The following is a 20,174-nucleotide window of genomic DNA, read 5'->3' on the forward strand; positions in this document are numbered from 1 at the left end:
TCCTTGGAAGTATCATCCTGCCTATATCTTTCCGCCTCTAGTTCTTCTTCCAAGAGTAATCTCCAAGATTCTGAAGGAATGCTCTTTTGTTCTGCTGTTGGCTCCAGTATGGCCTCACAGGTTTTGGTATGCGGATCTTGTCCGGATGGCCTCTTGCCAACCATGGACTCTTCCGTTAAGACCAGACCTTTTGTGGCAAGGTCCTTTTTACTATCAGGATCTCAAATCCTTAAATTTAAAGGTATGGAGATTGAACGCTTGATTCTTAGTCAAAGAGGTTTCTCTGACTCTGTGGTTAATACTATGTTACAGGCTCGTAAATCTGTATCTAGGAAGATATATTATCGAGTCTGGAAGACTTATATTTCTTGGTGTCTTTCTCATCATTTTTCCTGGCATTCTTTTAGAATTCCGAGAATTTTACAGTTTCTTCAGGATGGTTTGGATAAAGGTTTGTCTGCAAGTTCCTTGAAAGGACAAATCTCTGCTCTTTCTGTTCTTTTTCACAGAAAGATTGCTAATCTTCCTGATATTCATTGTTTTGTACAAGCTTTGGTTCGTATAAAACCTGTTAAGTCAATTTCTCCTCCTTGGAGTTTGAATTTGGTTCTGGGGGCTCTTCAAGCTCCTCCGTTTGAACCTATGCATTCATTGGACATTAAATTACTTTCTTGGAAAGTTTTGTTTCTTTTGGCTATCTCTTCTGCTTGAAGAGTTTCTGAATTATCTGCTCTTTCTTGTGAGTCTCCTTTTCTGATTTTTCATCAGGATAAGGCGGTGTTGCGAACTTCTTTTAAATTTTTTGCCTAAGGTTGTGAATTCTAACAACATTAGCAGAGAAATTGTGATTCCTTCATTATGTCCTAATCCTAAGAATTCTAAGGAGAGATCATTGCATTCTTTGGATGTAGTTAGAGCTTTGAAATATGTTGAAGCTACTAAGAATTTCCAAAAGACTTCTAGTCTATTTGTTATCTTTTCCGGTTCTAGGAAAGGTCAGAAGGCCTCTGCCATTTCTTTGGCATCTTGGTTGAAATCTTTAATTCATCATGCTTATGTCGAGTCGGGTAAAACGCCGCCTCAAAGGATTACAGCTCATTCTACTAGGTCAGTTTCTACTTCCTGGGCGTTTAGGAATGAAGCTTCGGTTGATCAGATTTGCAAAGCAGCAACTTGGTCTTCTTTGCATACTTTTACTAAATTCTACCATTTTGATGTGTTTTCTTCTTCTGAAGCAGTTTTTGGTAGAAAAGTACTTCAGGCAGCTGTTTCAGTTTGATTCTTCTGCTTATAATTTCAGTTTTTTTTTTTCATTATAAGATTTAAACTTTATTTTGGGTGTGGATTATTTTCAGCGGAATTGGCTGTCTTTATTTTATCCCTCCCTCTCTATTGACTCTTGCGTGGAAGATCCACATCTTGGGTAGTCATTATCCCATACGTCACTAGCTCATGGACTCTTGCTAATTACATGAAAGAAAACATAATTTATGTAAGAACTTACCTGATAAATTCATTTTTTTCATATTAGCAAGAGTTCATCAGGTAAGTTCTTACATAAATTATGTTTTATTGGTGGGTGAATGTATCCACAAATCAACAAGAACAATCCAGGTTGTTAACCAAAAATGGGCCGGCATCTAAACTTACATTCTTGCATTTCAAATAAAGATACCAAGAGAATGAAGACAATTTGATAATAGGAGTAAATTAGAAAGTTGCTTAAAATTGCATGCTCTATCTGAATAAAGAAAGAAAAAATGTGGGTTCAGTGTCCTTTTAAAGTCTCTTCACGGTGGGGTATGAATACTTGAGACATTTTGAGGTAAAATATCTTCCTTTTTTACATAGAGATGTTCAGGCGATATTTTCTAGTCCGCTTTTTACAATTATGCTGTATCACTTTCAACTGCATCAACATATGGGTATCATGTCCCTTTAAAAGTTGAGAGGTTAGAAGGTTTTAGGGTTCTCAAAATTGCTTATGGTCTGTGTTTTTTTTGTTTTTTTTTAAAGTTTGAATAATATTCCAGTTTTGGATTTTTTACTATTCTTCAGTTACTACTTTGAATCATTATGTCTTCTGTACAGAAACATAGATTGTATTTGAAAATTAGTACCTTAAGTCAGCCCTCATAGGACATGCTCTACTAAGTCAAAACATTGTTTTGCTGTTATGCCTAGCAGTAGAAAGATATCTAAAAAGACCTCTATCAAAATATATATGGTTAGGGGCGCTTGGGTCTTTCCTCTAATTTAATTTAAAATGTTCCGCCAATGTCCAATTATTTATCCTTCTTTGCAGCAGTTACTTAAAGGGATACTAAACCCAATTTTTTTTCTTTCTTGATTCAGATAGAAGAATTTCATTTTTAGCAACTTTCTAATTTACACCTACTATGAATTTTCTTCTTTTGCTAACTTTATTTGAAAGGCATTTAAAGCTTAGGAGCCCAGTCCATTTTAAGTTCATCACCCTGGATAGCGCTTGCTTATTGGTGGGTACATTTAGAAAAACCAATAAGCAAGCATAACCCAGGTTCTGAACCAAAAATGGGTCAGCTCTTAAGCTTTACATTCCTGCTTTTTAAATAAAGTTGGCAAAGAAAAATTAATAGGTGTAAATTAGAAAGTTGCTTAAAATTGCATGCTCTATCTGACTCATGAAAGAAAAAAATTGTTTTTAGTGTCCCTTTAAAGAGACCTAAAACTAAAATGTTTTCTTTCATTACTCAGTGAATAAAATTTTAAACAACTTACAAGCAAAACTGATAATATAAGAATATATTTTTAAGTACAGCCACCAATCGGCATCTAGCTCCCAGTAGTACATTGCTGTCCCCGAACCTACATAGGTATGCTGTTCAACAAAGGATAGCAAATAAACGCCGCAAATGTTAAGGTTTTCCTCAAAACCTTTACCAGTGCACTGAATGTGCAAGTTTCTGCTTTTCAGCATAGTCAGCTCTCATCATCTGTTTATCTCAGATAATGTTGACAGATGTCCATATAGGAATCCTTGCTTTTGCAGGACTAATTTTTTTTTTTTTGTCTGTGTGTTTTTGAAGAATGACAATTATCTATTGGTTTTACTTCAGCAAGAAAAGTCTCTGAACTTGTGTCTTCAAAAAAGATGAAGTAGGGGGTTGACAAAGGTTGTAGTTTATGACCTATTAGAAAAATTGAGAAGATAGACACACCCTTTCATCTATTTTTTTTCAAAGAACCATTAACTGGTTCACAGGATTTGTGAAGCTCAGAAAAAGCTCATAGCTGGTGAAACTGGTTCCTACCTATAGCATTTGTAGAGGAATTACTTTGGTCATTTGTCCTTGTTCTACCTCTGCTAAAGAACCAAAACGTATTTTTATAGAAGTATTGGACTATCTTAAAATGAACCGCGTTCACACACTGTAATAAATACAACTAATGAATTTAGTTGTTTGCCTTGGGATTATAGGAAATGCAGGTTTCCTTTGCATGACGAATTAAACTCTGAATTTAAACCTATCAAGCACAGAACAAGGACTTCAGAGCATATTCCACAAATGCATCAGAATATGGAGGCTGTATTAGACATCTGTAGATCAGTGGTTTGTTTTATACATATTCCTCTTCTCAAGTCTCCAATGTTTTGTTGTCCTCTTGGATGCATTAATATTGAGTTTTGCACTATTATCTTTCTCGCTGCATAACTCCCTTATTTTTTTGAATACTTATTTTACCTTTATCACTGGTGAATTGATTTCTACTTTAAGTGTAGAAAAATTAATGTATTACCTTTCAATTGCTGTAAATTCTTCTTTTGCACTTGATAGAGTAGAAGCGTTCACCAAATACTTTCCTGTTGTTTATAGTATATACTGTAAAAATTAGTTTTTGGCTATGGGAATTCTATGGATGCTGCAGAAGAGCTAGAGTGATTCTTTTAAAGCATTTAAGTAGGTGTTACACTGTTCCTGTTTAGCTGCTTGAAGACGGGGCTTAGTCTCATGGGTGAGTGCTTATACTGTGCTGTGAAAACTAAATAGATAATACTATATTTAAGGTAAGATTTTTTTTTTTAATGCCCTATTGAAGCTGTTACTCCAGATCACTAGCATGTTCTTTTGATTGGTTTGATATATAGAGAGCTTAAAGGGATACTAAACCCATTTTTTCATGCTTCAGATAGATCATGAAATTTTAAGCAAATTTCTAATTTACTCCTATTATTAAGAGAATGAAGAAAAAGTGATAATAGGAGTAAATTAGAAAGTTGCTTAAATTGCCTGCTCTACCTGAATCTTCATTTAGCCGCCAATCAGCAAATGCTACCCAGGTGCTGAACAAAAAATGGGCCGGCTCCTAATCTTAAATTATTGCTTTTTAAATAAAGTTTTTAAATAAAGTTACCAAGAGAATGAAGAAAAAATTGGATTAAATTAGAAAGTTGCTTAAAATTGCCTACTGTATCTGAATCATGAAAGAAAAAAATTGGGTTTAGTATCCCTTTAATTCTAAAAGTCAGAAGCCATAATACTTGTTCCTCGAAGAGTCCTCAAATGTGTTTATGTATGTGGAAAGTATATGCTTCAAGCCGATTAGGACAAAGATTGCAAGATTATGTAAATTGCAGTGAAATAGCGTAGATGAAGAAGTGGTAAAACCAGTGATTTAGTAATCTCTGTATAGGTTTCTGTCATACTGTATTGTTTCACCAATAAAATTACTTTGCTGCTTTATCAGTACATAGGGTAGCTATTTGTAGACATAATAAACAGCGGTCACACAGTCATGTGCTATCAGTACCCCCCTCCATTCTGTAGGTGCCTTTACCAGCTGCATCTTTCTAATCGCTTTGGGTTGCATGATATGGTATGCTTAAAACTGTTTGAATGTTTAATGAAAGATTGTATTTTTAGGATTTCTTTTTTTATGCTACATTATTTTATTATACAATTTTAAATGTGTACGTTGTTTCTATCTGTAGATAAAACTACATTTTCATTGCTCCTTTCCATAGGTTCAGAATCTTCTAGTAGTGTAGGGTCGTCCACGGGTTCTCTTTCACACACCCAGCAGCTTCTTCCAGTAACCGCTATAAACCAGTCTTCTCATGGCACACCTGCCGTCTATCCAACTGTCAGCACTAGTAATTCTCTTTCCTTTGATGGTGGCATGAGTGGCCAAGTGGCTCCTACTAGTACTAGCTTCTTTTTGCTTCCCTTGGAAGCCACAGGCATTCCACCTGGCAGTGTTCTGATCAACCCACAAACAGGTTTGTACCCAATAAAACAGTATAGAAGTTTTAGAAGATATAGTTTTTTATATATATATATGAATTTGTTTTATTCATCAATGTTTTTTTTATAGTATTTGTGATTTGCATTTTGTGAATGGGCACACACCATACAATAAACTGTTTTTGTATTCCTGAAATTTTAATAGAAAAATATAATTTATATGTTGAGATGCCTTTTAGTGAACCTGTGTCAGCCTCCCTAGGTATTGAGGTGGGAGGGATAGCGGATAACGATGCATCAAAAATATTATAACTGATCTATTTGTGCAGTAAAAGGAATATAAATGTGAAGTATTTTCCTAAAATCTTTAGTATTTGTTAAAGTAATGGTTACAATCGAATCCACGTGCTTCTGTTATGTGTCAGCATTATTTATAATAAAGTGCTGGTGACCTTTTGATAATAGTTTATAAATGTATCAATAAATATTTTAATTATCCTCCCTTTTTTCAGAAACCTGTATTGTAAAACACATTTTATATATATATATATATATATAAATGATAATATTATACATGTGCAGTAATTTGTAGTTTTTAATTGATTTGCAAAAAAGAAAAAAAACTCATGGTTTTCAAAATCAGATAGTTCCAACACCCAGATGTATTAGAACTACACCTTAAAACATCTGTATTTTCAAAGTACTTCTGTCGAATATATTCAATGTCAGAATGCCGGACACCATGGTCATTTTGTTTCACCTTTTGCATACAAATTAGTGCGTGTCATTAATAATATTATTATTATATGTGTATAGTTGCCAATAAACTTAGCATATTCCCTGTTTTAGCACAACAAAGAATATTCTTGAATATTTCAGGTGGAGGATATGATGAAGAGTGCCTAATTCATATAAATGGTTGGCTTAGTGTTTCATTCATTGCAGCTCTTGAGTGGGCGTTTGTAAATTAGTAGATCATTTTATTTTTGCATCTAGATAAGATAATGGTGCGCGTACTTTTGTAATTCTACACTTTCAAGCATTATTAGCTAATTGTAGGAACCTCGCCTGTAGTCTAAATTTATGTATATGTTCCTAGTCTCTTTTATAGTTCTGTAATTTTTACAATGATAGTTTATCAGTGTTAAGTCTATATTTTAATCTTTTGCAAAAATGTTTGTTGTTTTTCCCCAGCTAAATTCTTTCCAGTCATTAAAAACCATTTTTCTTTTTTTCCTCTCAAATTCTAACATTCTATCTTGTAAGTAATTACAGATAAGAATTTAATGCCATCTTTATATATCATTACCGGTTCTAGGAAATATGTACCCTTATTGCTTAATCATCCTTGAAATATTTTTGTTGCTGTTAGTGTCCATCCAGTTAAATTCCAGTTGTGATCATGTGAATAACTGATAGCAGGCTAACCTTTTTTATGTTAGGGGATTTCAGTTGAGAGCATGCCATAATCCCTGCCAAAGTAGAGTCCCATCAGAAAAAAAAAAACATTCTATCACATATATTTAGGTGGATAATAAAGTAATAAAACAATCCTTTTTTCCTTCTTAATACAAGGAGAGTCCATGGCTTCATTCCTTACTGTTGGGAAATACTGAACCTGGCCACCAGGAGGAGGCAAAGACACCCTATCCAAAGGCTTAAATTCCTCTCCCACTTCCCCCATCCCCTAATCATTCTTTGCCTTTCCTCACAGGAGGATGGCAGAGAAGTGTCAGAAGATTTCGGAGTTGTTCCTCAGGAGGGATATATGCCTTTTGTTATGGAACTGGATTTTTAATTAGTCTTGTCAGCCTCTCAGTGAGAGCATTGACGAAAGTTACTCTGGAGATGCAGGGAAAGTGTTTCTGCTAACCCATCCAGACTGCCTGCTAAAAGCTCCTTAAGCAACCAGTGTTGATGAGTTTCACTGTCTGCTTTTTTCACTCAAGTCCATGTCAGAAGCGATGCTACAAGTCTGTCACACTTAAAAAGGCTGTGTTTCTGTTCCACAGCACGGATTCTGGTAAGTTTGTTTACATTTTTACTTATGTTGAAATTGTTGAAGACAGGGTCACAGTGTGACTCCTTTTATCTTTATAGAATCTTAGGTTAATTTCTCCTGAGCGAGGTTATTGAACAGTGGGGATTAATCAAATGTTTTTCTTTGATTTATGCTGCTTATATGTGAGATTTATTTTTTTGGGCTTTTTCTCATAGCAGGGGCAGTCCTGCATTGCGCACCACCTGACCGGGTGTGGTCACACACTCTTTCCTGATGAGCTAGCTGTCGGAGAAGTCGCTTCTTCTCTGGGTGCCTGGGTCTAGGAGTTGGTGAGTGCCCTGGTCATTGGGGGGTATATAGGTTCATTTATTTGTATACTACTGTTGTTAGCGCAAGCTATGGGGGATCCTGATATGCTTGAGGGTACTTCCTCTATTCCTAATAGTAATACCTGTCTATATTTTGAGGAGAAATAAAGGGGGGAAGGTGGCGCCTATGGCTATCTGTCTGGAAATGAATGTCTCAATATCCTAAGTGTGACTAATATCACATAATCTAATAAGGCAATAGTATTAACACAAAAACACCAATAGGCCAATAATATTATCACAAAAAACACAAAAAGGCTAAGTGAAATAAAATGGAATATTTATTAAAAAATATATATATATATATATATATATATAAAAGTTCAGTTGTGGAGTAAGGATCACAACTTCTTGTGAATGTACAATGATAGGTGATGAATCTCTATATAGATAACTGGTTGGATAACGGCATTACATGACACAAATATAGATTATAAATATCTTGGTCCAAACAGGATGTGGCAGGTACTCATAAGTTGCGGTGATGGTGTACCAGTATTGAATAATACTACCGTGTAACAGTGTTGACAGGTGCAAACTTAAATTCTAAGTACAAATGCCATAAAATACAAAAATACCATTAGACACACTATGGCTCGTTAAAAAAAAGAAAAAGGAAAAATGTTACAAAAAAATCAATAAAAAAGCTGCAGCAAAAATGGTTAAAAAGTATAACACAAAAAAATGAAAAAATATAATAAAACAGAAAAAATCTTGTATATGTAATACTAGGAGTTCTGTTACCATGAAAAAAGTTGTTTAAACTCGGAATGTCCGTGTTATCTCTAAAATCCCACGTCGGTTTCATCCTTATATTCTTAAAGGGGCAGTCTAGTCAAAATTAAACTTTCATGATTCAGATAGGGCATGTAATTTTAAACAACTTTCCAATTTACTTCTATTATCTAATTTGCTCAATTCTTTAGATATCCTTTGTTGAAGAAATAGCAATACACATGTGTGAGCCAATCACACAAGGCCTCTATGTGCAGCAACCAATCGGCAGGTACTGAGCATATCTAGATATGCTTTTCAGCAAGTGATATCAAGAGAATGAAGCAAATGAGATAATAGAAGTAAATTAGAAAGTTGTTTAAAATGACATGCTCTTTCTAAATCATGAAAGAAAAAAATTGGGTTTCATGTCCCTTTAAGTAGCATGTATTGTTCTGTTTATAGAAATACACTTGATAGATTAATATAAAACTCTCAGTCCAATGTTAATAATAATAATAATAAGCACTGGGTGTGCGAATACTTAAAAATATTTTAGCATGTACAAATGATGCAGCTGGAACGTGAATATTTCGAAAACGTAGTGAGTTAATATCCCTTGAGGCAGTGTTACAAAGTAACTGTTTGTGTTTAATATACTGGTATTTGCCAGGTATTATTCGCTTGGGTGGATAAAGCGGATACAGCTTTATTTTGAGCTGAATAAAATAACCTTCAGATGATATCTTTCTAAAGGGTTATAGTAAGACAATTCTTTCCCCTTGTATGTTCGTTAAACATGTAAATGTCAGGTGGTACAAAATCTCTTACCCTGCTTTACCGGGCTTGCTCAAATTTCATTTTTTTATTCCTTATTGTTTATTTTTTATTTTTGGATAATATATATATATTTAAAATATTTATATACAGTGCATACAATTTGAATAGTAATCTGTATGCATCATTTATACATTTTATAATGGATTATACATTTTTCACATTTTTCATAGTCTTTACATATCAATTTATAGACTGCAGCGTCTAGTGCTTACTATGACTACGGATACTAAAGGTTCGCATAATGCGGCCAAAAGTTGTAAAATATGAAAATATGAACTTCTCTGAGATTATATGACATCCCTTTAAATATCCCTAAGGCTGAATCGAGTTGTTACTAAGTGTCTGTGTGAACATTATAGAGCAAATTCCAGTACAGACCACTAAGGGTTAACAGTAAACCCTTTATATACCCATGAGAAGCCGGATCTGGTATACATGATAAAGGCTTATGGTTCTAGGGCCGAAACGCGTAGAAGATAACCAGCTCCAGCTCATAACTCAAAAACTAACTGGCCAGTTAACGTGAGCACCAACGCTCCCAAGACCGTCCCACTGTGAGTACGGAAACAATCACACCAGACGATAGGAGCACTATTCAAAATTGATTACCTGTGAAAGGTGAAACCTGAATTTGTTGTATACAAAGAGATCAGCCTAAGGATTGGTTCCCGTGAAGTCCAGCTACATCTGGCAGAGAGTCTGAAGACGCCGCTACAATTTGAGCAAGCCTGGTAAAGCAGGGTAAGAGATTTTGTACCACCTGACATTTACACGTTTAACGAATATACAAGGGGAAAGAATTGTTTTACTATAAACACCCTTTAGAAAGATATCATCTGAAGGTTATTTTATTCAGCTCAAAATACAGCTGTATCCGCTTTATCCACCCAAGCGCATAATACCTGGCAAATACCAGTATATTAAACACAGTTACTTTGTAACACTGCCTCAAGGGATATTAACTCACTACATTTTCTAAATATTCATGTTCCAACTGCATCATTTGTACATGCTAAAATATTTTTAAGTATTCGAACACCCAGTGCTTATTATTTTTAAAGGGACACTGAACCCACATTTTTTCTTTCATGATTCAAATAGAGCATGTATTTTTAAGCAACTTTCTAATTTACTCCTATTATCAAATTTTCTTCGTTCTCTTGCTATCTTTATTTAAAAAAGGAGGCATCTAAGCTTTTTTCTTCGTTCAGTACTCTGGACAGCACTTTTTTATTGGTGGATTAATTTATCCACCAATCAGCAAGAACAACCCAGGTTGTTTACCAAAAATGGGCCGGCATCTAAACTTACATTCTTGCATTTCAAATAAAGATACCAAGAGAATAAAGAAAATATGATAATAGGAGTAAATTAGAAAGTTGCTTAAAATTTCATGCTCTATCTGAATTACTAAAGAAATTTTTTGGGTTCAGTGTCCCTTTAACATTGGACTGAGAGTTTTATATTCATCTATCAAGTGTATTTCTATAAACAGAACAATACATGCTACTTAAGAATATAAGGATCAAACCGACGTGGGATTTTAGAGATACACTGACATTCCGAGTTTAAATAACTTTTTTTCATGGTAACAGAACTCCTAGTATTACATATACAAGATTTTTTCTGTTTTATTATATTTTTTTCATTTTTTGTGTTATCCTTTTTAACCATTTTTGCTGCAGCTTTTTATTTAATTTTTTGTAACATTTTTCCTTGCTCTTTTTTAACAAGCCACAGTGTGTCTAATTGTATTTTTGTATTTTATGGCATTTGTACTTAGAATTTAAGTTTTCTCCTGTCAACACTGTTACACGGTAGTATTATTCAATACTGGTACACCATCACCGCAACTTAAGAGTACCTGCCGCATCCTGTTTGGACCAAGATATTTATAATCTATATTTATTATCTATATTTGTGTCATTTAATGCCGTTATCAACCAGTTATCTATATAGAGATTCATCACCTATCATGTACATTCGCAAGAAGTTGCGATCCTTACTCCACAATTGAACTTCTATATACAGAATATATTTTTTAATAAATATTCAATTTTATTTCACTTAGCCTTTTTGTGTTTTTTTGTGATAATATTATTGGCCTATTGGTGTTTTTGTGTTAATACTATTGCCTTATTAGATTATGTGATATTAGTCACACTAAGTATATTTAGACATTCATTTCCAGACAGATAGCTGTAGGCGCCACCCCCCTTTTTTTCTGGTTTACTATTGTTGCAAATTTGTGTGATCTTTGCAATTTTAGAGGTTGGCAATTCTGTTTATAAAACAGTTTGATACACACACTCCTTTCTTTATATTGTGAGGAGGCCTTGGTGTGCCCTCCCTCTCAACTATGTTCCATATGCATCAACAAGGTTATTTTGTCTAAGAAGGTTAACCCCTTTAGTACAACTGAGCCATCCACCTCTGAAGACTCGCCGTCCCGTGAGGTGCATACCCATCAATCATCTCCATTGTCGCATGCAGCTTCCCGTAGCACGCCTGATCCTCCGCCTGGAGGGAGTCTTTCACCATCAGACTTTACCGCACAGTTAAAGACGGCGGTGTCTGAGGACCTTAGTGCTTTACCTTGCCCTGCTAAGCACAAGCAATAGCTTAAACATAGCTCTACGGTCCAGGGGACATCCAGTGATTTACTTTATTTGTCTGCTTTTCATGTATCCCAGGATGGGTGTCACACTGAGTCTTCAGAGGGTGAAATTTCTTGATCGGAGTCTGCTACCTCTAGGCCTCCGGCTGCGGAGGAGCCAGCCTTTAGATTTAAAATTGAGCACCTTCGTTTTCTTCTAAAGGAGGTTCTGTCTACATAAGAGGTTCCAGAGGCCAAGTTGCCTGATGAACCTTTGATCCCTAAATTAGACAGTGTGTACGAGGACAGGGTAGCGCTGCTAACTTTTCCTGTACCCGTAAAGATGGCGCATATTATTAAAAACAAATGGGATAGAATTGGATCTTCCTTTTCCCCTTCATCTGCCTTTAAAGAATTATTCCTGGTCCCGGACTCTCAGCTAGAGTTGTGGGGTTCCGTCCCTAAGGTGGATGGTGCTATCTCCATGTTAGCTAAGCACACTACTATCCATCTTGAGGATAGCTCGTCTTTCAGAGAGGCGATGGATAAGAAAATGGAAACTTTTCTCTGGAAAATGTTTCAGCATAGGGGATATTTATTTGAACCGGCAGCGGCTGTTGCCTCGGTTGCTGGAGCTGCAGCCTACTGGTGGGACTCCTTAGCGGAATTGATTGAGGTGGACGTAATCTGGTTAAGAATTAAGGCTTTGAAAATGGCTAATTCTTTGATATGTGATGCAAACATGCAGATTATTCGCCTGAATGCGAAAATCTCTGGTTTCTCAGTGCAGACGCGTCGGGCGCTCTGGCTGAAGTCCAGGTCTGCGGACATGACTTCTAATTCTAGACTACTTTCTCTCCCTTTTAAGGGAAACATTTTATTTGGTCCAGGCCTAGACTCCATTATTTCTACGGTTACAGGGGGCAAGGGTGCCTTCCTATCGCAGGATAAAAAGAACAAATCTAAGGACCAAGGATCTAATTTTCGTTCTGAGAAGTCCCAACGTCAGCAGTCCTCCTCTAAGCCCGAGCAAACCAAGAGCACTTGGAAGCCGGCTCAATCCTGTAATAAATCCAAGCAGAACAAGAAGCCCCTCGAGAACAAGTCGGAATGAAGGGGCGGCTTCCAATCCAAAGCTGGATCGTGTAGGGGGCAGACTGTTGCTGTTTTCAGGAGCTTGGTCCAGGGACGAGCCGGGTCCATGGGTCCTGGAGGTCATAGCTCAGGGATTAAAGGTAGGTTTCAAATCTCATCCACCCAAGGGCAGATTTCTCCTCTCAAGCCGGTCTTTAAAAGCAGAAAAGAGGGAAACCTTTCTGGGGTACGTGCGGGATCTATCCTCCTTAGGGGTCATTGTCCCAGTTCCTATCGCAGAAAGAAGTTTGCGATACTACTCAAACCCGTTTGTGGTCCCAAAGAAGGAGGGAACTTTTTGCCTGATTCTGGACCTAAAGTGCTTAAACAAGTTTCTAAATGTCCCCTCTTTCAAGATGGAGACACGAAGGTCCATTCTTCCTCTAGTTCAGGAAGGACAGTTCATGACCACTATAGATCTGAAGGATGCCTACCTTCACATTCCAATCCACAGGGACCACTTCCAGTTCCTAAGGTTTGCGTTCCTTGATCAGCACTTCCAGTTGATTGCACTTTGGATTGATCTAGCTACGGCCCCAGGAATCTACTCATAGGTTCTGGGAGCTCTCCTGGCTGTCGCCAGAACCCAAGGTATAGCAGTAGCTCCCTACTTGGACGACATTCTGGTTCAAGCGCCATCCTTTCGTCTAGCAGAGGACCATTCGGTTTCTCTTCTCTCTCTTCTTCGATCTCATGGATGGAAGATAAACTTAGAGAAGTGTTCTCTCATCCCAAGCACCAGGGTAGAATTCCTGGGCACTATAATAGATTATCCATGAGGATATTTCTAACCGACCAGAGACGGTGCAAGCTAGCTTCGGCATGTCTTGCCCTCCGGACCTCCTTAAGGACATCTGTGGCTTAGTGTATGGAGGTAATTGGTCTCATGGTGTCCAGCATGGACATAATTCCTTTTGCCAGGTTCTGTCTCCCAACGCTACAGCTGTGCATGCTGAGGCATTGGAACGACTATCATTCGGATCTGTCTCAGCAGATTTGCCCTGGACCACCAGTCGAGAGAATCGCTCTCTTGCTGGCTCTATCCAGATCATTTGTCCCCAGGGACATCCTTTCTTAGACCATCCTTGGAGATTATGACTATGGACGTGAGCCTCTCAGGATGGGGAGATGTTTGGGGTGCTAAGAAGGCACAGGGCCTGTGGTCGCAGGAGGTATGCTCCCTCCCAATCAACATTTTGGAACGTCAAGCAATCTACAATACTCTGAAGGCTTGGCCTCTTCTGGGTTCGTCCCAGTTTATCAGATTCCAATCAGACAATATAACCTTGGTGACTTGCATCAACCATCAGGGGGGAACAAGAAGCTCCCTTGCAATGAGGGAAGTATCTTGGATTCTGGAGTGGGTGGAGGCCCACAGCTGTTTGCTGTGAGCGATCTACATTCCAGGTGTGGACAACTGAGACACAGATTTTCTCAGCAGACAATGCTTTTATCTGGGGAATGGTCTCTCTATCCTGAAGTGTTTGCGGAGATATGTTTTCAGATGGGGGACGCCGGAGATAGATCTCATGGCGTCTCGTCTCAATACCAAACTACCCAGATATGGGTCGAGGTCCAGGGATTCTAAGGCGGAGCTAATAGATGCATTAGCGGTGCCTTAGAGGTTCAATCTAATCTACCTTTTTCTGCCATTATCACTCCTTCCTCGAATAGTGGCCCGCATCAAGCAGGAGAAAGCGTCAGTAATACTAGTTGCTCCATCGTGGCGAAGGACGTGGTTCGCGGACCTGGTGAGAGTGTCATCTTCTCCTCCATGGAGGTTACCTTGTTGCAGGGATCTGCTGGAGCAAGGTCCTTTTGTTCATCAAAAACTAAATTCTCTGAGACTGACTGCGTGGAGATTGAATGCGTAGTCCTTGCCAAGAGAGGGTTTTCTGAGAGAGTTATTGATGCACTCATTCAAGCTTGTAAGCTGTTTACTCGTCGCATCTATCATTAGGTGTGGAGAACCTACTTATTCTGGTGTGAAGTATGTGGATTTCCTTGGCATAAAGTTAAGGTTGCCAGGATTCTGATGTTTCTCCAGGATGATCTGGAGAGAAGGGTCTTTCGGCCAGTTCCCTGCGGGGACAGATTTCGGCCTTGACTGTTTTACTGCACAAAAGGCTTTCTGAGCTTCCAGATGTTCAGTCCTATGTTAAGGCTCTGATTAGGATCAGACCTGTGTTTAGATCTTCGGCTCCCCCTTGGAGTCTGAATCTGGTTCTTCCGTTTGAGCCTATGTCCTGGAAAGTTATCTTTTTACTGGCTATTTCTTCGGCGCGCAGGGTATCTGAAATTGCTGCCTTGCAATGTGAGCCTCCTTATCTGGTGTTCCATTCAGATAAGTTAGTCCTACGTACTAAGTTAGGGCTTCTCCCTAACGTCGTGTTAGACCGCAACATCAATCGAGAGATTGTTGTCCCTTCTTTGTGTCCTAATCCTTCCTTTTCGAAGGAACGTTTTCTTCATGTTTTGGACGTGGTTCGTGCCTTTAAGTTTTATCTTTAAGCTACTAAGGATTTTAGACAAGCTTCTTCCTTATTTGTGGCATATTATGGGAAGTGTAAGGGCCAGAAGGTCTCTTCAACTTCCTTTATCCTTTTGTTTGAGGAGTCTTATCCACTTAGCCTATGAGACAGCGGGACATAGACCTCCTCAGAGAAATACTGCTCATTCTACTAGAGCAGTGGCTTCCTCTTGGGCCTTTAAGAATGGAGGCCTCTATGGATCAGATTTGTAAGGCGGCCACCTGGTCCTCTCTACACACTTTTTCTAAATTGTACAAGTTTGATGTTTTTGCTTCAGCTGAAGCTGCCTTCGGAAGAGAGGTTTTGCAGGCTGTGGTTCCCTCAGATTATGGTCCGCCTCTCTTTTTCTCCCTCCCGTTTCATTCATTGTCCTCTAGAGCTTGGCTATATGTTTCCCAACACTAAGGAATGAAGCCGTGGACTCTCCTTGTATTAAGAAGGAAAACATAAATTATGCTTACCAGATAATTTCATTTCCTTCTGTACAAGGAGAGTCCACGGCCCCCGTCCGTGTTCTCCGATGGGCGGCCCTCTAAATTATTAAAAAAAATTCTGGCACCTTTTATATGATATTTCTCCTACTGTTCCTTGTTCCCTCGGCAGAATGACTGGGGGATGGGGGAAGTGGGAGAGGTATTTGCCTCCTCCTGGTGGCCAGGTTCAGTATTTCCCAACAGTAAGAAATTAAGCTGTGGACTCCTTGTACAGAAGGAAATGAAACTATCTGGTAAGCATAATTTATGTTTTTTCCACACTTTCTCTCTTTCTCTCCCATTTTATATAACTTGGAGAGATCTTTACAGTAGCCAGGAATTAACACCTTTTCCTCCTTATCTTTATGGAGTTTAGAATGTACTGAGAAATATGCATTTGTAATTAGGCAGTAATGCATAGTTTACATTTCAGCCAAAGATTTAATGATTTGTGGTTTCCCTAGAGCTGTGAATACTATTTAAAGGGATGTGAATCCCAGCATTTTTGTTTCATGATTCTGATAGAGCATGCTGTTTTAAATAACTTTCCAATTTACATCTATTTTCACATTTTCTTTATTCTCTAGGTATCCATTGTTGAAAGAGCAGCAATTCACTACTGGCAGCTAGCTGAACACGGCACATGAGCCAATAAAGAGGCATGTATGTGCAGCCACCAATCAGCAGCTAGCTCCTAGTAGTGCTCCTTATTCTACTTAGGTATGCTTTTCAGCCAAGGATACACAGAAAACAAAGCATATTAAATGATAGAAGTACATTTGAAAGTTGTTTAAAACTGCATGCTCTATCTGAATCATGAACATTTTATTTTAACTTTACTGCCCCAATAGCATCCTAAGCCCTTCATGTTTATTTAGAGGATGCCTCTTATGACATAAATTCAAGGAAAATTAATAATAATTAATTAATTCAGCAAGAATTATTAATCACACCTATTTCGTCTTGGGTGAGGTAGGGTCTCCTCTGTATAATCAGTACATAAGGAGGACAGATTTGCCTCTTGCAGCACATTTTATCAAAAGTAAATAAAGTATTGTTTTTAAGAACCTACACAGACCTTTTTAATTTATTTTCTATGGCATGGAGAGTCCATGAAACATTCTAATTACTAGTGGAATATTCACTCCTTGCCAGCAGGAGGAGGCAACGAGCACCCCAGCAGAGCTGTTAAGTATCACTTCCCTTACTCATAACCCAGTCATTCTCTTTGCCTTGATCATGGGAGGATGGCAAAGATGGTGTCTGAAGATTTTAATCCTTTTAATGGGTACTTTTCCCTGCAAGCAAGGATTGGGGCTATGCTGTGTCCATGTCAATCTCTTTAGTAAGAGTAATGGTGGCTATTAGCAGATAGAGGACCGTGAGGTGGTCTTTGCTTAAAATTCTAACATTATTGCTACCCCTGTTATAGAAAACCAGAGTTGGTTACTCTTCTTTCTTTTCTCTAGGTCCTTGGTAGATATGGTGAAGCTGCCACACCTCAGAAAACAGCTCCTGCCTGACAGAGTAGGATCCGCAGGTAAATGCTTTCCCTTCTAGGTTTGATGGTACAGGCACTATAGGGGTTAAATCCTTGTGGAAAGTATTTGAATCCTCTCAATCTCCTGGGGGTGTTTTTTTACCTGGCGATTTCGCTGCTCAGATTGCTTCTGCTATTTCTGCAGCTTTATCAGCTTTTCCAAAGGTTTCTGGTAAGCGTAAGAGGAAATCTAAACATATTGATGTTAGTAAGGCTGACTCTGCTAAATCTGTGTTAGTCAGTTTGTCTCAATTATCTGATGAGGATGAGTCTTCCGTGACTTCTCAGGGGGAATTGTCAGATTCTGATACTGTAGTGACAAATTCTGCAGATTCAGAGGAGATTAATTTCAGATTTAAGTTAGAACTCCTTCAAATTCTTTTGAAGGAGGTTCTTGCTACTTTGGAAGAATCTGAATCTATTGCGGAGAATCCAATGAGGTCTAGTATGCAAATGGGTCGGAGAAATTATAGAAATTATAGAAACACCATGCACAAAGAGGAAAAAGGGGGTGGCGTGTCTAGTGAATAAAAAAATTAGATTTTAAGATAAATTGAACAGGATTTAGATAAGGAGGAAATATAATTATACATATGGAGGTTGGGAACAAAAGATTTATTTTCTGTAACGTTTATGCTCCCTAATTTAATTAGATAATGCAAGAAGACAGGGTCAAAGTGTTGCTCCTTTTATCTTTATAGAATCTAGGGTAATACCCTCGGAAGGGGGCTGTTGAACAGGGGGGATATTATTATGCATAATATTGTTTGTGTTTTTCTACTGCTTTTGTGTGAGATGAGGCTCCGTCAGTGTGGAAAACAGTTCATTAGCGAGACATTGAGGCAGGCTTTTATGGCGCGTTCTTCTCTCGAGTGCAGGGGCGGTCCTGCATGGCACTCCATGTGGCCGGGTGTGGCCTCTGCAACTTCCTCTTTCTCGACCTCCCTTCGAAGGAGACGAAAGCTGTTTCTTGTAGTCCGGGTCATAGGAGGTGGTGAGTGCCCCGGCCATTGGGATATAAAGGTGCCATTTATATTTGATCAAGTCCGTAATAAATGCGCAAGCTATGGAGGAATCTGATATGTTAGAGGATACTCCCTCTTTATCCAAACACATTAACTGTGTATATTGTGAGGAGGTTCCTGTCGAACTGCCTACGCAACTCTGTTCAACATGCTTTGACAATATTGCTATTTCCAAAAAGAATAAGGTATTTAGTACGACTGAGCCGTCCACCTCTGAGAGCTCCTCTCCCTGGGTGGTGCGTTCCCAGCTATCATCTTCGATTACACAAGCAGTTCCACAGGGCCTTACTAATCCTCCTGCGGGAGGGGTCCTTTTGGCCTCCAGGCTTCGCTGATCAATTACAGACAGCGGTTTCTGTGGCCATTAATGCGATGCCTCGCCCTACTAAGCGCAAGTGGAAGGTACGGCACTGCTATCCGTCTCAGGGGTCTTCGACTCTGGATGTCTCGGACAGATTATCCGCTGAGGAAGACAACACTGACCTATTGGAGGATGTCGGTTCTGGGTTGGAATCGGCTTTGTCTAGGCCTCCGTCCACGGAGGAGCAAGATTTCAAATTTAAGATGGAGCATTTGCTCTTTCTGCTGAACCTTCGATCCCTTAACTGGATAGGGTTTATTAGGACAAGATAGTGCCCCAGGCCTTCCCGGTTCCATTCAAAATGGCTAACATTATTAAGAATGAATGGGAGAAACTTGGTTCGCCCTTTTCCCCCTCTTCTTTTATAAGTTTTTTCTCGTTTCGGACTCACAGCTTGAACTGTGGGGAACTGTCCCTAAGGTGGATGGCGCTATCTCCACGCTTGCTAAGAGAACGACTATTCCGCTAGAGGATAGCTCCTCTTTCAAGGAACCCATGGATAAAAAGATAGAGTCCATTCTGCGGAAGATGTTCCAACTCATGGGGTTCGTTTTTCAACCGGCGGCGGTGGTCACTGGTGTGGCTACCTACTGGTGTGACGCTCTATCAGCTATGGTCGGGGTGGAGACTCCTCTCTATGAAATTCTAGAACGAATCAAGGCCTTAAGAGTGGCGCATTTGTTCATTTGTGATGCTAACATACAGATTATTCACCTGAATGCTAAGACGTCAGGTTTTTCTGTTTTAGCCCGCAGGGCTCTGTGACTAAAGTCGTGGTCTGCGGACATGACTTCTAAGTCTCTCTTGCTTTCCGTCCCATTCAAGAAGAAGGTTTCGTTTGGCCTGGGCCTGGATTCTATCATATCTACAGTCACTGGTGGCAAGGGTGCCTTCTTGCCTCAGGATAAGAAGGCTAAACCTAAGGGATCTACTTTTCGTCCCTTTCGTACGGACAAGTCTCAGCGCCAACAGCCTGCCGTAAAGTCGGAGCAATCCAAGGGATCTTGGAAGCTAGCTTACTCTTGGAACAAGTCCAAGCAGAAAAAGCCCGCTGAATCAGTCGGCATGAAGGGGCGGCCCCTGGTCTATCTTCGGATCATGTAGGGCGCAGACTATCTCTTTTTGCGGAGGCCTGGAGAAGAGACGTTATAGACCCTTTGGTTCTGGAGGTCGTATCCCAGGGTTACAGGATAGGTTTCAAGTCTTATCCGCCCAGAGGCAGATTCCCGAGTCAAACACATATTCAAGACCAGAAAAGAGACACCCCTTCCTCGGGTGTGTGTGGGATTTCTTATCTCTCAGAGTAATCGTCCCAGTCCCTCCGGCAGAAAGAGGCCTGGGGTGGTATTCAAACCTTTTCGTGTC

The 20,174-nt window shown here is 39.0% G+C and overlaps 1 protein-coding gene across 8 annotated transcripts in view; it reads left to right on the forward strand.

The window, feature by feature from the left end:
* The window catches only part of R3HDM1 (R3H domain containing 1), a 546,502-nt gene that overhangs the window by 314,447 nt on the left and 211,881 nt on the right, over window positions 1-20,174 (forward strand). For 6 of the 8 annotated variants that reach the window (XM_053698242.1, XM_053698243.1, XM_053698239.1 and 3 more), the window contains one exon: window positions 5,006-5,260. The exons of the other annotated variants lie outside the window; for them this stretch is intronic. In XM_053698242.1, the coding sequence (XP_053554217.1) occupies window positions 5,006-5,260 (255 nt within the window). The remainder of the gene's footprint in view (window positions 1-5,005; window positions 5,261-20,174) is intronic. 8 annotated transcript variants of the gene reach the window in all.

This window comes from Bombina bombina, chromosome 1 (genome assembly GCF_027579735.1).
Source record: "Bombina bombina isolate aBomBom1 chromosome 1, aBomBom1.pri, whole genome shotgun sequence".
NCBI lineage: Eukaryota > Metazoa > Chordata > Amphibia > Anura > Bombinatoridae > Bombina > Bombina bombina.